Below are 17,416 nucleotides of genomic sequence, written 5' to 3' on the forward strand. Positions count from 1 at the left end.
ATATAAATTTGAGATAACAAACATTTTACTCCCATAGATGTTGAAGCAAAGTTGGAGTAAAAGTGTGGGTGGATGTTATTGGATAAGAACAACAACGATGATAGATTCTGGTATCAGGTTAAAGACCCCCAGGTCTAGATGAGGGTCTGGTGGTGGGACCAAAGGATTGTCCCTTGAACCTTTTTCTTATTTTGACAGATGTTTGAGATGAAAGGGGACGCTTGTTTACCGGGTAAGCTTTATAAAACAGAACATCTCCTTGTTCAGTAAAAACAGCAACCAACAAATTGAGAGGACATTCCAGCCTGTTAGTATGTTTGTTTTTATTTATTTTATGACAGTCCAGGCCATCCTCTGACACTGCTGAAAGCGGTGGTAGGCCCCCACCCAGGAAACATCTCAGTGGGAGGGGAGGAGAAGCAGCAGTGAGTGGGTGGGATTTGTTAGGGGCTGATCAGCCTTTTAGTGGGTGGTTGGGGGGGATTTGTTAGGGGATGATCAGGCTGTTAGCTTCCTGCTTTCTGTACAGCTCGAGTCCAAAGACACAGAGGTGGGACCTGAAATTCCTCAATGATCCTAAAGGTAAGACCGAGCCCCAGGATAGAGGGATTGTTCTGAGACCTGTACACTCAGGTAGACCTCAGGTTGTGAATAAGTGTCTAAAAGACAGAATAAATAGAAATGGTGGAAAACAAGAACGAAAGCATGTGAATGAGAGATCTGCCTTGCCTTTGCAGTCGGCAAACAAACCCAGTAACATCTGCACTGCAGGTGTAACAGTTAGACACAACAGTATATCTGGCCCCTACATGACATTGTGTTGAGATGACGCAACTGTGCTTTCCTCAGAGAAATGACACAGAAAACAAAAACAATGACTGTAATAACACAGCAATAACAGAACCCGGTGAATTACAGTGTATGGTTGTCTTATTTATGTCATCACCTTGAATCATCATACTCAGCTTTGTTGACACTGTTTCCCCTCCCTTGTACTAAGTGAACTAATTCTGACCCCATAACACACAATGTATATTCCGGTGTAGACCCATATCAAAGAACTGAATAGATCTTGTTGAAAGCTCAATTCCCTCTGGATTTGTGATATAGGGTCGGCCAAGTAAGTTTAAGTTCTGTTTCCACTTGGGAAGAATTGAGAATTTCAGTTTTTAGTTAGGCCCACCTCGAAAAGTTGTCGACACTGTCGAGTTGGTTACTGGGCCTACTTTGTCTTCATTTCAGAGTGGCAGTGTGGTATTTCTAGAAGTAACTGTTATAGCCTAGTGTTATCCGTCTTCATTAATGTAATATAGCTTTTTTTAACCTAGATTTAATCTCTACAAATCGACCCATAGCATGCCTAGGAGTAAGGCAGGTCAGTGTTCAAAAGCGAGAGGTCACTGTCGTGGCAATAGGGCTACACGGTAGTGAGAAAGACTAAAAAGGGGACCGAGAAGAGATGGACATAATTGTATAACAGGATGTAAGGGTCACATCTGCCTGCGGGGCAGTCCCATACCAGCTTACAGAGGAACGACACGGAGGTGTAGGACATGTATGGCATTTTAAGTTTCCAAAGACCCCCCCCCCCCCCCCCTCCGACACACACACACACACAGACACACACATCTGGTTCCACTTAGAATTCGGACTTTCGTGGCATTCCAATGCATCAGTGAATTTCAGATTTAAAAAGTACCAGTAAAATCCCACCAGGTCTCCTACCCCAAAACAACAAAAAGCTAAATAAACTTTAGGTGGATATTCAAACGTCCCATAACAAAGAGAGCCTGCGACTCTTGAATGAAAAGCCGAGAAGCATTCGACAGCAACATATTGTTCTTACCTGAAACGCTGCGGTTTAGTTCCAGACTAAAGATGAATAAATATAAAGTGCATTTGTAAAAGTGAAGGCATTTTTTCCATGTTCTCCTCGAATCCTTGTTTCGGTCGCAGCGTGGCATGCCCGCTATTGCTCAGCAAATTGTAAATCGGAGCAATTTTTTGAAAGCTTTCCTTTCGGGACGGATGGGTAGAGTGGTGGTGAGTATGATGGGGTGCAGAAGAGAGGAGGAGTAGAGTGGGCTCTGTGTCTTTTTAGTGCGTCGTTAAAAGTGAAGTTAGCAGACGCGTTGTGTCAGCGTCACCATACTCTAGCCCGCCTCACATGCATACACAGTTGTGCACAAACTAGACACATTGTGTTGCAGATATGCGACATTGTATCTCAGAATCTCAGACTTGCAACATTGTTACCTTGCATCTTCTTCAGATCTGCCCCGCTGTTACATTACAACAACATCCCTGCTTGTGATACGCTACATGCTGCGAATATGTAGCCTAGCTACCCTAGGCCCATTTGTTTCCTTCAAAATAAGGTATTGGCATTACAAATATAATATATATATATATATATATATATATATGTATGTACACCTATATACACTCGATTTAGCATATTTAAAACTACAGTAAAGATTGAAAACATAAATGTTTTATTTGACTAGATTCTGGCTCATAGAATCATTCCCCAAATCAGCAGTGGGGTGACAGTTAAGCACACAGATCATCCAAGTGAGATTGCAACAAGAAACACTTTTTACAAAGCTAACTCATAAATATGTTTTAAAAAATACTAAAGTGATGGCTTCTTGGCCTCCACCGTTGTGAAGAAAGTATTCTGGATGATTTGATTATCACAGTATTGCTGTCCCTTCCTCGTGAATCAATTAAGATGCCATGGTGCACATAGTTTCACATGGAGTCATCCTTATTCACCCCTGGAATTATTCCGTGTTGGGGATTGGTAGTGGTGGATGTGGGGGAGAGTGGAAACAATCCCATGTCAATCTGTTGGGAAATGCAAGAATGATGCATCAATCAGAACAATCTTACATTGTTGGACAATGTGGGAGTGTGTGCACAATCTGCACAATCTGCACACGTAGCCTAACAGTTCAAAGCTGGTGTTACTGATGTGTTGGCTTCATCCTCTCTCTTGGGAACACAGACATTGTTGGACCATTAGCAGTATGTATGGCTCAGGGCCCTGTCTGTCTCCCTCTCCACTGATCGTTATTGATCTGTGGCTTTGGCAGTGCACTGCACACAACCACACTCAGTTTAACATACAGTGTATAGAAAGAGAGATGTTGAGATCAGACCGCGGACCCCCTGCAGTACCTCGGGGTCCGTGGACCCCACTTTGAGAAGCCCCGGGGAGCATAGACGGGTTGGTTGTTTAGCAACAAAACACATAAGAAGAAATGGGGCAAAACATACAGTGTTGGTTTAGATTGTTGACATGTAAACTATATTTAGTCTCAAAATGTTTATTGAAAACAAATACATTTGCACAAGGAGCACTTGTTTCTCAAATACATCATTACAGTTGTTGGTTAGCTAGCAAATTTGAGCCATATTAGCATAGACATGAGTCAAAACACCTCAACACAGTATCAACGAGATGAAACTAGCCACCTACGATTCCCCACATGGTTGTTAGCTATTTTAATCATACCACCACATGGCCTTCTTCCTCATCGATGTGCTCACATTCTCCTGACGTTGTCAGCCAACCCGTCTCTCTAGGTCATTCAGACTTTTCCATCAGGTTTGGTTTCCCCCACTTCGTTATATTAATTTAATATTTTTGTCATTTAGCAGACGCTCTTAACCAGAGCGACTTACAGGAGCAATTAGGATTAAGTGCCTTGCTCAAGGGCACGTCGACAGATCTCACTTACAGTTGAAGTCAGATGTTTACATACACTTAGGTTGGAGTCATTAAAACTCGTTTTTCAACCACTCCACAAATTGCTTGTTAACAAATTATAGTTTTGGCAAGTCGGTTAGGACATCTACTTTGTGCATGACACAAGTAATTTTTCCAACAATTATTTACAGATTATTTCACTGTATCACAATTCCAGTGGGTCAAAAGTTTACATACACTAATTTGACTGCCTTCAAACAGCTTGGAAAATTCTAGAAAATGTCATGGCTTTAGAAGCTTCTGATAGGCTAATTGACATCATTTGAATCAATTGGAGGTGCACCTGTGGATGTATTTCAAGGCCTACCTTCAAACGGAGTGCCTCATTGCTTGACATTATGGGAAAATCCAAAGAAATCAGCCAAGACCTCAGAAAGAAAATTGTAGACCTCCACACGTGTGGTTCATCCTTGGGAGCAATTTCCAAACGCCTGAAGGTGCCACGTTCATCTGTACAAACAATAGTGCGCAAGCATAAACACCATGTGACCACGCAGCCGTCATACCGCTCAGTCTCCTAGAGATGAACGTACTTTGGTGCGAAAATTGCAAATCAATCCCAGAACAACATGAACGTCCTTTACCTTGTGAAGATGCTGGAGGAAACAGGTACAAAAGTATCTATGTCCACAGTAAAACGAGTCCTATATCGACATAACCTGAAAGGCCGCTCAGCAAGGAAGAAGCCACTGCTCCAAAACCTCCATAAAAAAAGTCAGACTACAGTTTGCAACTGCACATGGGGACAAATATCATACTGTTTGGAGAAATGTCCTCTGGTCTGATGAAACAAAAATAGAACTGTTTGGCCATAATGACCATTATGTTTGGAGGAAAAAGGAAGAGGCTTGCAAGCTGAAGAACACCATCCCAACCGTGATGCACGGGGGCGGCAGCATCAGATTGTGGGTGCACTTTACAAAATAGATGGCTTCATGGGGGAGGAAAACTATGAGGATATATTGAAGCAACATCAAGACAACAGTCAGGAAGTTAAAGCTTGGTCGCAAATGGGTCTTCCAAATGGACAATGACCCCAAGCATACTTCCAATGTTGTGGAAAAATGGTTAAGGACAACAAAGTCAAGGTATTGGAGTGGCCATCACAAAGCCCTGACCTCAATCCCATAGAAAATGCATGGGCAGTACTGAAAAAGCGTGTGCGAGCAAGGAGGCCTACAAACCTGACTCAGTTACACCAGCTCTGTCAGGAGGAATGGGCCAAAATTCACCCAACTTATTGTGGGAAGCTTGTGGAAGGCTACCTGTTTAACTTGGGTAAAACATTTCAATTTAAAAAGGTCAATGCTACCAACTACTAATTGAGTGTATGTAAACTTCTGACCCACTGGGAATGTGATGAAAGAAATAAAAGCTGAAATAAATCTCTATTATTCTGACATTTCACATTCTTAAAATAAAGTGGTGATTCTAACTGACATAAGACAGGGAATTATTACTAGCATTAAATGTCAGGAATTGTGAAAAACTGAGTTTAAATGTATTTGGCTAAGGTGCATGTAAACTTCCGACTTCAACTGTAGTCAGCTCTGGGATTCGAACCAGCGACCTTTCGGTTACTGGCCCAAAGCTCTTAACCGCTGGACTACCTGCCTCCCTTTGAAAGATATTCTTGATTATTTTAGTTCTTCCTCGATAGACCTTCTCCAGCTGTTCCTGGGTCTTCCCGGTTTCCTTTTCCCCCTGGAAATTCCAGGTTACAGATAATAAATATTACACAAGTGTGCTTTTGTGTTGTTGATGTAGAGAAATGAGCTTGCCGAGCTTTCTGAGAGTAAACAGCCCAACCAGAACCAACCCCCCCCCCACATACACTCAGATCGCACAGTTTAACCAATAGTATTTAATGGGTTATGCAATTCTCTGCTAAGGCCCAATCTCCTCCCAACAGTACAGTACAATGAGTAAACCAGTCCCTTGCATTTTATTGGCAAAAAATTCAATAAAACAGACCTAAATAAATATGTGTTTTCATGAAGGGGCAATTACTAAAAAGAGAACAGGGCAAAAATCAAAATAAATCAAAATTTAAAAACCACCAATTGCTTTTTTTTTCTTCGAATTGGGAAAATGTAAAAGTAACGATTCTTAAAAAAGGGACCATTCATTCGTTTTCCACGTCACATATCATGTAACACAACTAGAACCAATATAAAAAACTGCAGCGAAACAGTGCCACCATGTGGAAGTCTTAAGCTTTGGTCACAGGATTTAAAACACACGGGGGGGGGGGGGGGGGGGGGGTATGCCTCCCTTCAAAAACTACCTGGACCCTGGAGAGTGGCTTAAATTAACGAACTCCATAGGTCTTGTACAGGTCCAGTCTAAAGGCAGGCTAGACTGGTACTGTCAGTCAGGGGAGGGGGTTGGATGACAACCAAAGCATTTATCAAAGGAGAACCCAGAGCATCTGGGACAACTCCGAGGCATGGTGTGTATGAGATGGAAAACAGTCCCATTTCTCAAAACTAATGTAGCCCGATTCCATTCTTTTCATCTTAAAATTGTTGAATTTTCTCATCAGCTTAGTGCCATGCCCCCCTCCTCACTGTGGGGGGACCCTAGGGCTTTGACCCCCAGAACAACACCGCCCCTCAGGGGAGGGAGAGACAGGGAAGCTGGGTGGGTGAACATGGGAGATGGAGGGCTCCAAGTTGCAGTTGGAACACTGATTACCCCACCCCTCCACCTCACCCATGATTACTCGCGCTCCCCCTGCCTGCACCCCAGAGGTTTCCCTGGGGTGCTGAGCCCATGGCAGGACATAGCAGGATGGTAAGTGGTGAGGGGGCTGAATCAGGCAGCCACCCCCACCTCCACCTTCCACTCAGGTCAGTCAGTTCGTAGTGAGATAGATAGTGAGGGCTCAGTTTGAGGCGCTGCTGTTGGAGGAGCTGGAGGTGGAAGGTATAGCCGTGCCAGAGGCCCCGGAAGTGGCCACAGACTTGCGGATGTGAGGCATGAGGAAGGGGTCACTGGCTAGCTGGTGCACATCGATACGGTCTTCCTTCCGGTAGACCAGACAGCGCCTTATAAAGGCCTGGAGAGAGATAAGGAGGGGACATTTAGAGAAGTTGTGACAGGGGAAGAGTTTGTGTACAGAGCAGAAAGGGATGAATGTGTAAAGTGAAACAGGGCTGGAGAAACAACACCAGGTGAGGATGATTTTAAGGAATGGACTAACAAATGACAGAAAGGTGAGGGAAGGACAGACAGAAAAAACAAGCAGTACCTTAGCTTCTGGGGTGACTACTGGTTTGGGGGGAAACTGCACCTCTGTTGCCTTCAGTATGGTGTTCTCCTGCAGGATGTCCTGTTGAGACTGGTTATGGCCAAAGGGCTGGAAGGGAAGACAAAGAAAGAAAAAAGGCTAAAGTTAGCAACACAAAACATCCTCATCTCTTAAATGGAATATAAAGAGTATGAAAAAAATTCAGAGAGTAGTTAGTAGCGTGTGCGTGCTTGCATTACCTTGCGTCCATACAGAGCCTGGTAGAAGATGACTCCCACTGACCACACGTCCACCTTGTTGGAGATTTTAGGAGGCTCTTTACCCACCACAAAGCATTCTGGGGGAAGGTACCTGCAAGGGAAGATCATTTATTAGAGAAACACTCTTTCCACAATAACAAATCATCCAAAACAAGATAGTCATTCTATTGCTGTAGTTTGTGCGAAGCCTCACCAGTAGGTCCCTGCACCCTGCGAGGTCAGCTCCATCCCGTCCACTGAGTTGTAGCTGTCGTCGTCCATGATCTTGGACAGGCCGAAGTCGGTGATCTTGATCTCCCCACAGGCTGTGCCATTCACCAGGAGGATGTTGCCTGAGGAAAAGACAAGTCAGAGATCAAGACAATAAAAAGGTCATAATGAACATTCCCCAGTAATATGTGGTCAAGGCTGGTTTATAAATTGGTCTAACGACGTGTCTGTAGACAATTCGAATATGACAAGTTTCGCTGGGCCAAACAACATTTCATTTATACTCCGGTGGAATGTCTATAGAGACGGTCACTGAGACTTTCAGTTTCCTTGTGGCAGACAGATTTTAAAAAGTGTTGTCATGGTTACCTGACTGCGACAGCAACGAGACAAAAAAAAATATCCAGTAGAGTGCCCTGCATTTAATACGTCACACTCGCAACAGTAAGCTATTTTCTGTAATTAGCTTGCCTTTACCTTGTTGTGAGTTTACTTTCCTGTAATAATTAATAAAAATGTACTAAAAAAGGCAGCCTAGTGGTTAGAGCGTTGGGCCAGTAACCAAAAGGTTGCTGGATTGAATCCCTGAGCTGACAAGGTAAAAACCTGTCGTTCTGCCCCTGAGCAAGGCAGTTAACCCACAGTTCCCCAAATGCCGAAGACTTGGATGTCGATTAAGGCAGCCCCCCCAGGGTTGGGTTAAATGCGGAAGACACATTTCAGTTGAATGCATTCAGTTGTACAACTAACTAGGTATCCCCCTTTCCCTAAAAAGATGTCAGCTATGCTCATTATTTGAACTGCCTACCTTCTAACACGCTAGAAACTAACCAAAACATTGTTTCTAAAGTTGCTTTTAGTTGTCTGGCTTGCTAGATTAACATATCGAATTAACGGATGGGTTCATCGGTGTTAAAATACACCAGTTATGCTATTTGGACCACCAGGCTGCATATCATAACAACAACGACAAGTTTCATGTCGGGCAACGATAGAATGTTCAAGATGTATGGATGTGATGTCTTTGACTATTTTCTACACTGTAGAATAATAGTGAAGACATCACAACTATGAAAGAACACATATGGAATCATGTATTAACCAAAAAACAAATCAAAAACACATTTGATATTTGAGATTCTTCAAATTAGCCACCCTTTGCCTTGATGACAGCTGGGCACACTCTTGGCATTCTCTCAACCAGCTTCATGAGGTAGTCACCTGGAATGCATTTCAATTAACAGGTGTGCCTTATTAAAAAGGTAATTTGTGGAATTTCTTTCCTTCTTAATGCGTTTGAGCCAATCAGTTGTGTTGTGACAAGGTAGAGGTGGTATACAGCAGATAGCTCTATTTGGTAAAAGACCAAGTCCATTTAACGGCAAAAACAGCTCAAATAAGCAAAGAGAAACAACAGTCCATCATTACATGAAGGTCAGTCAATCCGGAACATTTCAAGAACTTGAACGTTTCTTCAAGTGCAGTCGCAAAAAGCATCAAGCGCTATGATGAAACTGGCTCTCATGAGGACCACCACAGGAAAGGAAGAACCAGAGTTACCTCTGCTACAGACATCTCAACATCAACTGTTGACAGGAGTCAGGCCTTCGTGGTCAAATTGCTGCAAAGAAACCACTACTAAAGGACATCAATAAGAAGAGACTTTCTTGGGACAAGAAACATGTGCAATGGACATTAGACTGGTGGAAATCTGTCCTTTTGGTCTGATGACGCCAAATTTTAGATCTTTGGTTCTGACCGCGTTGTCTTGGTGAGACACAGAGTAGGTGGATGGATGATCTCCGCATGTGTTGTTCCCACCATGAAGCATGGAGTAGGAGGTGTGATGTTTTTTTTGCTGGTGACACTGTCTGCGATTTATTTATAATTCAAGGCACACAGCCTTCTGCAGCGATACGCCATCCCATCTGGTTTGCGCTTAGTGGTACTAGCATCTGTTTTTCAACAGGACAATGACCCAATACACTTTGAGGCTGTAATGGCTATTTGGCCAATAAGGAGAGTGATGGAGTGCTGCATCAGATGACCTGACCTCCACAATCACCCGACCTCAACCCAATTGAGATGGTTTGGGATGAGTTGGACCGCAGAGTGAAGGAAAAGCAGCCAACAAGTGCTCAGCATATGTGGGAACTCCTTCAAGACTGTTGGAAAAGCATTCCAGATTAAGCTGGTTGAGAGAATGCCAGGAAAGTGCAAAGCTGTCATCGAGGCAAAGGGTGGCTACTTTGAAGAATTTGCTTAACACTTTTTTGGTTACAACATGATTCCATATGTGTCATTTAAATTGTTTTGATGTCGTCACTATTATTCTACAATGTAGAAAATAGTACAAATAAAGAAAAACCCTGGAATGAGTAGGTGTGTACAAACTTTTGACTGGCACTCTAAGTGATGGCATCAGTGTTGACCTGGTACTAATATTGCAGTGTAACTGCTGCCATGCTAGTGTCCGTGCGATCCGTTGCTGTGTGTACCCACCAGGTTTAAGGTCGTAGTGGATGATGGGTGGGCGGATCTCGTTGAGGTACTTGAGGGCGTTGACCATCTGCATGATGATGGAGCGGCCCTCCTTCTCCGACATCAGCTTGTGCTGCTTCAGGTAGAAGTCCAGGTCGTTCCCTTCACAGTACTCTAGAACCGTACAGAACCTGGAACACAACGAGACAGAGGAACCCACGGTGAGGTAGTGTTTAAATCTCGAACCGTACAGACCCTGGGACATAACGAGAGAGAGAGAGGATGTGGTACTGTTAAGCGCTAGAAACGCACAGAACCTAGAACAATGACAGTGCAATCGGCTGTGTGGTACTGTCTTAGTTTAGAACCGTACAGAGCCTGTTCCACAACGAGAGACAAGGGAACAGACTGAGGTAATGTTTCAAAACAGTCGGACACAGAGTTGAAAGGAAAAAAATAACACCGGAACTAGAAACACCCCCCCCCCCAAAATCTCAAGTTCTATTCCAAAGATGTGTTGGATATGTTCTGCTGCTGTTTTGGGGGGGCGACTTACGAGTCTGTGTCGAGTGAAAAGTAGTCGTAGAGTTTGACTATCCGTGGATGGTCCAGCTCCTTGTGGATTCTATACTCTCGACATGCGTGTCTGAAACAGAGACCACGTTAAAAACTCCAATGTTAAAACCAAAGTGCTTTTGTTACCCGTATCACTCTGAGAAAAAAAGGTGTCCGTCTATGATAAGAAAAAGGGAACTCACTTGTGGTAGTTCTCTTTCTTTTCATCCCTCCAGTTCTTGTTCAACTGGTGGATTTTGACTGCGACGTATCTCTGCTCCGTTAGGTCAAAGGCCTTCAAATACGTGAGAGACGTGACATCAATTACAAATAAATCTTTCGATCACATCCATTATTCTTTTTCATATATGAGCGAAACCTGGCACCAATATGAAACCTTGGCACAGACTTAAAAAAAATGGATTCAGGTGAACATCAAAAGTTCATCATTATGAGAAATCCTTTAGACCATGTAGTCGCTGTACTTAGTTCAATGGGTATACAACTATGCATTTGACCATGATGACAAAAAGGTCAGTTCCAATGAGTGCCCTCACCTTGTAAACTTCACTGAAGCCACCTCGGCCTAGTAAGTAGAGCAGTAGGTACCGGTCGTTTAGCGTAGGGTGGTCTTTGAACCTGTTGCGGAAATCAGACATATTTCGATTATAAGTCAAACAGAGAGAACACAAATAAAAGAACACTGGTAGAGAGCACGTACGTGGAGTTATCCTCGTTGTGGATCCTCTTGAGCTCGCGGATGTGCAGGTTCCGTACTCGCTCCAACCTCTCCAACTCGGCCTGGATCTCTGCCTCTTCCTGCAATACATGGCAAGCTTATTTGCAACTTTTACAGGAACCAACAGACTAACAGTACACAAACTATATACACAAAATATATAAACATTGCAGGTAAACAGCACACCACCTTCTTGAGATGGCCCAGTCTTAGTTTGAAAATCTCCTCTTGCTCGTGATACTCGGCCTGTGATAACCTGGAAGAAGAAGAAACTCACCATCACAAACAGAAGCAAACCTGGGAAAATGTATGCATTTATACAGAGAGGGGAAGAGGCGGGGTAACGTACGCGTCGCTCTCGGCTCCGTTGGCCTTGCTCTTGCGTTTGTTCTGCTCCAGGCTAAGGGGCAGGGTTTGGGCCATTGAGGGCGGTTTCCTCTTGGCCAGGGCCTTCCTCTGTCTCTCTATGTCCTCTCGCTGGGAGTTGATCCTCTCCTGTTGCCTAGAGACGAGACACAGACAGACAGGTGGCGGGGAGGGTCCGTGCTGGTATGAGAGAAAGATTAAAAACAACAACAGAGGAGGGTAGAGAGGAGCATGAGATGTAGAGTGAGAGAGGCTTTTGAGTGACCCTTACTTGATAAGGTTCTGAAAGGCATATCCGTCGGTCCACTGTTCTGTGAATGAGGCACCATGTCGGACGGTGGTGAAGTGACCCAGACGAAGACGGTCCTGCATGCTCTTGTCGCGACATGCCATCTTCTCCTGCTTCGACTGGGGGGGGGAGAGAAGAGACACACACGTTATAGATGGGGAAAGCTAGTCCTTGGTCAAGAAAATAGACATGGGTGACGGTATTCTAGACTCCCAAGCCTGTTGTAGGGACAGAGGGAGAACTCACTTTCTCAATCAGCAGCTTCTTGCTCATGGTCACGCATTTGTTCAAGCGTTCTTTGTACCTCTCCAGCATCCTCTGCTGCTCATCCAACTGCCTTCGAAGGTCACAGTTCGCCTGAAACAGAACGGGTCAAAATCCCATTCATTAATAGTCCCTTTTAAATTAAACAAAGCGGTTTTAAAATGTCAGTTAGTAGTTTCTGAAGAGATCCGTTTCCATGTCTGGAGCATCATGCTGTCTCATGACGAGGCCCACAACATGCTATTCCATTAGAAGACAGAATGGGAAAACAAGGGCGTGTTGATGGCAGATGTGTTCCCACCCGCAGTAAGTCATCTATCCTCCCCTCCTTCTTCTCCAGGTCCGAGTTCTTGTTGTTCTCCATAGCAGTAAGCTTCTCTACCGTCAGGTCAGACTGCAGGAGGAGAACCAGAGGACGAGAAAGAGAGACGAAGTCGAAGAGTCATTAGAGACAAGGAGACGTGTCATAAGAGTTATTACAGACATCACCAGTGCTCTGTGTGTGTGTATACATATGGTGTAAGGTAACAGCTACCTGTGTGGCTTTGTGGTTCATGTAGAGGGAGACAGGCTTTAGGGAACAGGATGAGTGCTCTGTGTTGGCTGAACCCATAGAGGACGGGCTGCCCTGCTGCATCTGGGATACAAAGACATCCACACATACCACTAACATCATGTCATGGACCACAGTAACATTATGCTTTGCATTCAGGTCAGTTTGAAGGACACAATGGGTTCATTAGGAATGGGGGGGGGGGGGGGCACGGTGAAAAGGGAGGCGGAAAAAGAAAGGAGAAGTGAGGGAGCATGCTCACCGTGCCTGGGGGGTTGGAGAGGGAGTGATGTTGTGGGGAGGAGCGGACAACTGGAGGAAGACTCCTGGCAGGACTAGTACCAGGACCGCTACCACCCGCAAACTGACAGATTTAATGGAAAAGTCAGAAGAAGAGCGAAGGAATTCAAAGCTATGGAGGAGTATTGCCAAAAAGTGCATCTTGCACACTCACCTCAAAATAATCACTAATTTTCTGTCCTCTTCCTCCTCCTTTCCCTGGAGAAGAGAAAAAAAAAGGCTGAAAATCTGTGGGCCGTTGATATATTCTGACAACAAAATGGCAGCCGGCAAGGCACGACTGAGGTGAATGAGAGAGATCACGGAGGAAGGGAGACCGACATCTCACCTTGGCTGCCATCGTATGGCTCTGCTTTCCTCTTCCTCGTTCTCTGGTCGTTGGGCTTTTTCTCTGGGGTCTGGAAAACGAGTAGGAGAAACACATTGTACTTTAAGACAGTGGAAGATGCATAAAATATCATATAACAAGAGTGAAAAGATTTATGGCGCCACTGCTGTGGGACTCTGACCTCCAGCTCTTTGTCACTGAGAGAGCCCACGCTGCACAGGCTCTGATTGGACGACTCATTGTGGCCTGAACCCTGTTCAAAAACAAACAAACCCACACAAGTACACGTCAGACAAAGAGTGGAAGGATATGCCAAGGGCTGGGAGGGACTAAACTTAATTCACAGTTAAACAAACCAGGGGTGTGGAAGTGAGGGATGACTGACTGTTTCTGACGGTTTCTCCCCATGTCTACTCTCTGGTGAACAGATAAGGTGAGTGATTGTTTTTGAGAGAAAGAGAGAGCAGAAGAGAGTCGGAGAGGAATAGGGTTGAGCTAGCTAATATCATCACCATTCGTCTCCACACTGTGTAACTACCCTATCAATTCTAAATGTCTGTTGCCTAGGTGATGCCTGTCACTCAAATGACTCACTTTTGAATTCACCAGACTCTGCCATATCAGAGAAATATACTTAGTCATTCTGGACACATAATGCTGCTCCCTCTAACTAAATTGAACCTGAAATTGCTGAACATCAGACATAACTAATGCAGGTGGGAGTAGGTCTCTCAATCTTTTTCTCCCTCACACTCTCGCCTTTCATTATTTCATCCTCATTCTCAACCAGCCTTGTTCAAACTATTTTAAAATCCTACTACTCAGATAGGGTATTGGAGGGCTTTCAGTGTTTCCCTTGTATTCACTTAGCAGTAGCGCTTCGAAATGAAATACATTTTAAGGATGGACAGGGTGTAGAAAATATAAAAATGGACCTATATATTGATATATAATCTTTGAGAACTAGAAATCCCCCAAATAAAAACTAGCTAAACGACTTATTTAATACTATTTTTGGAATGGCTGGATTACTGACGTGGCATGCAGGGTACATGCCAAGGGGCCCCGATTGGGGTCCCCATAGGTTATGTTCTAATGTTTAAGCATAAGAACACAGAAATGCTTAGAATTGCAGGGAATTTGCTTTCGCACTGCAGAATTCTTTCAGCTCCATGGAAAAATTGATAGAATTGCAGGAAATTAGCTGAAAAACAGCACATTTCTCTCTGCCGCCAATTCTGAACAGATTTAAGCCGCGCCCACAACGCTTATAAGGCAGCTCAGGATGACTGATAGGGAGCAAAGCTACAGGGCTGTTCAAGGTCGAGAGACATAAGTTGAGCTGCCCCCACCACATCCTGGGGCTTTCAGACCTATAACACCAGAGCAGGCTATACGTCTCATCTCTCTCTAGGCTAATACTTCCTTTCTCTCTCTCCCCCCGTCTTTCCACACACTGCAACTCTGTCAGACAGAACCTGGTCAGACGGGTTCGGCCGTGGCGTGACGCTTTAGCGGGAGCCGCCATTTTCTCTGCGACAGCACCATGCTCTGGGCTCAGTTCTGCCTACGGCTGGCATAGAGCCCAGTCCTGGCTCTCATTCACTCTCTGGGCTTCGAATCACTTCCCACAAAGGCAGCTCTCTAAGATGGAGTCTACCACCAGCGCCACCAGGCAGGACCTCTAATCAAAAGCCAGAGCGCTACTGCCATAACATCTGGTCAGGGTTTCTACGCGTATGAGAGTGACAGGCATTCCTGCCCTTCCCTACTTCCCCCTCCTGCCCGTTCCCTGTCTTGGCAGCCCTCCGCACTTGCATATGCAGCCGCCACATCATGAGCCAGTAGAAAAGGATACCATACCACACCAGCCAACAAACACAGACACACAGCTCTACATTCTCAAGAGAGAGAGAGACGGAGGGGGCTCTCCTATCCCTGACCAAGCTCAACCAGAAAGAGAATCAAACAAAGAAAGGGAGAAACAAAGAGAAGGGGTGAGAGAGAGACAAAGACAGACAGATATGGTCCTGAAATAAAAGTTCACTACTGAGATCCTGTTGTCAGTCCTACATTAGTAGAAAGGGTGGAGCGGGAAGGAGCAAGACCCTATATAGGCCTCTCTCATCTCCAATAATATAATGTAGTAACACAGACCTTAGCCACGCCGACCCCAGTGAAGCGAGCCTCCAGCAGCTCCTGGCGTCGCGGGTCCAGGCTGTGCAGTTCCTCCATCATGGCTGCAGGGACAATGAGCAAGAAACACACAATTTGATATCAGATCTGTTTACTTTCCATAGCACAGACGAACATCATACAGAGTAAGCATACAAGGGGCTGGAAATCCTCTGACAACAGCTTGAAGATTTAGTGACACGACCAGTTCAGGGTTGTCTATAGATGAATGTGTTGATGCATGCAACTATAAATTCGTGGAAACTGACTCACGGATAACCTCAGACACACCTGTTTTATTTTTATCAAGTCACCACCACTGATTCCAACGCAGAACTTGATCAACAACAAGAGATGAAGCAAAGACTAAACAGGCAAGAGCTGAGCATACTCCTGTGCTGACAAGGGACATTTCAGCAAATATGGTTTCAAAACTGTGATTACAGTATCGTGATAAGATTAGTGAATCTGATGGAGTCATTTTGCCACATAGCTTCGTTGCCTAGCTAGATAGCTGACAGTTTTGGCAAGAAGGGTCAGGCCAGCGACCAACCAACTTGTTAATAGTATATCAAATCAACTCGATAGATAACTAACTAGCTGATCAAAGAGTACAGGCAGCTATACATCATCCACTTGAAGGTGACAAAATACTAACAATGAGAGTAACATGATAGACATTGCCATGACTCATGATCATGTGTTCATTACACATTAGTTGACATGTGTCAATAATTCAGGTTCCCCCCTTGGCTAGTCTATGGGAATGGCTGCCTTGTTGGTAATGGCATTCCAAACATGTTTTTGTTGCTAAACGCTTGTTGGCTAGCTAGTTAACTACAGTAGCCAGCTAACGTCCGACGTTAGCCACCTGGTGCAGCTAACTATTAACTAGCAAGTTGGTCACTTCGTTGGCAAATATGTCTGATAGGTAACTAAAAAAAACAGCATTTTATATTTCCAAATTATAACTACTTGCAAAATTGTCAATTTAAAAGGGGGAATAGATAAGTAACGTTACTAGGCTAAGGGTGATGGATAGCGATATGGCAAATGTCCGACTAACATGGAAGGTTAGCTAGCTAGCGTTAGCTACATGAAAACTGCTGTTTTTCAGGAATATTATGTCCCAACCCAAAGTTATGTGAGAAATAAAACATTAATACAACTCGACCAAGGATACCTGTTGTAATTATATTTTCCACGGGTCCAATCTTTATATGTCCACGATTCTTGTCTCCCTACCTCGACACTGTCAAACGAGGCCTCATCCAAATCCCCGTTCTTCGGTGTTGATTTGTTACCCGTTAGGAGACGAGCGTCTGCTTGGCCCCCCAATAACGACGGATAGTTCCCTTCTCCGCCTAGAAGTCCCGGGGTATCCCGAACCAGCCTTTCCGCACTCCTTACACCGGTATCCCCAGGTTCACATTCCTTTCATCAAGGGCCGTACCATGCCTCTTTCGGGGTATTTTATCCCGAACAATGACCATCACGTTCCCTTTTCATCGCGAATATGCTCCAACAATGTGGCTATTTTGTGTTATAATGTTGTCCTCCGATCTGATATGTTCGGTCTAATTCTGTACTCAATCAGAACAAAGTTGGTGTCTGGCTTCACCTTCCTCGCCCTAGCAAACCATATGTTACGGAAATGGTGTTATTCCGATCATTTCAGTTTAATCTGGATCGGTTCGGTCTCTTTTTTTGGTAATATAAACAATAATCGGCAAATCTCCTTTATTCTCGTGATTTTGTTCAAATTTGGCTTTCCACCTTCATCCCAACCACGCCTTCCCCCAAAACCGACTGTAGACCAATTGAAATTGATTTACAAACTAGCTACATGCAATCTAAAACTGGCCATA

At 44.4% G+C, this 17,416-nt stretch overlaps 2 protein-coding genes and 1 long non-coding RNA gene across 3 annotated transcripts in view; 1 reads left to right on the top strand and 2 right to left on the bottom strand.

Annotated features, from left to right (window-relative positions):
- The window catches only part of LOC115104104 (C-type mannose receptor 2-like), a 41,527-nt gene extending 39,436 nt beyond the window's left edge, over nucleotides 1–2,091 (bottom strand). The window contains exon 1 of the mRNA XM_029625324.2: nucleotides 1,847–2,091. Coding sequence (XP_029481184.2) covers nucleotides 1,847–1,964 — 118 coding nt within the window. The 5' untranslated portion in view covers nucleotides 1,965–2,091. The remainder of the gene's footprint in view (nucleotides 1–1,846) is intronic.
- A 3,533-nt stretch (nucleotides 2,092–5,624) lies between these two features.
- On the bottom strand, nucleotides 5,625–17,397 carry LOC115104105 (serine/threonine-protein kinase tousled-like 2). Its single transcript, XM_029625327.2, has 21 exons — nucleotides 16,732–17,397; nucleotides 15,531–15,613; nucleotides 13,555–13,626; nucleotides 13,374–13,443; nucleotides 13,200–13,243; nucleotides 13,008–13,109; nucleotides 12,728–12,829; nucleotides 12,494–12,586; nucleotides 12,175–12,285; nucleotides 11,911–12,047; nucleotides 11,623–11,775; nucleotides 11,463–11,529; nucleotides 11,256–11,353; nucleotides 11,092–11,173; nucleotides 10,738–10,829; nucleotides 10,536–10,625; nucleotides 10,001–10,170; nucleotides 7,482–7,620; nucleotides 7,268–7,379; nucleotides 7,029–7,136; nucleotides 5,625–6,836 (listed from the first exon to the last, which is right to left on the bottom strand). Exons 2-21 carry the CDS (start codon nucleotides 15,609–15,611, stop codon nucleotides 6,663–6,665), a joined length of 2,097 nt encoding a protein of 698 aa, XP_029481187.1. The 5' UTR covers nucleotides 15,612–15,613; nucleotides 16,732–17,397; the 3' UTR covers nucleotides 5,625–6,662.
- LOC115104107 (uncharacterized) lies at nucleotides 13,580–16,721 on the top strand. Its single transcript, XR_003859695.2, has 2 exons — nucleotides 13,580–13,806; nucleotides 14,845–16,721. It is a non-coding gene; the product is annotated as an uncharacterized LOC115104107 (long non-coding RNA).
- Nucleotides 17,398–17,416: the final 19 nt, after the last annotated feature.

The sequence above is a fragment of the Oncorhynchus nerka genome, linkage group LG21 (genome assembly GCF_034236695.1).
Source record: "Oncorhynchus nerka isolate Pitt River linkage group LG21, Oner_Uvic_2.0, whole genome shotgun sequence".
Lineage (NCBI taxonomy): Eukaryota > Metazoa > Chordata > Actinopteri > Salmoniformes > Salmonidae > Oncorhynchus > Oncorhynchus nerka.

Bases quoted from the DNA above. Each gene is read 5' to 3' on its own strand.
- LOC115104105 (XM_029625327.2), bottom strand. From the start codon at position 15,611: ATGATGGAGGAACTGCACAGCCTGGACCCGCGACGCCAGGAGCTGCTG. The intron at 11,776-11,910 runs GTAAGGGTCACT...TCTCGTCTCTAG, and splicing joins GCCTTTCAGAACCTTATCAA to GCAACAGGAGAGGATCAACT. The intron at 11,174-11,255 runs GTACGTGCTCTC...TTTCCGCAACAG, and splicing joins CACAACGAGGATAACTCCAC to GTTCAAAGACCACCCTACGC.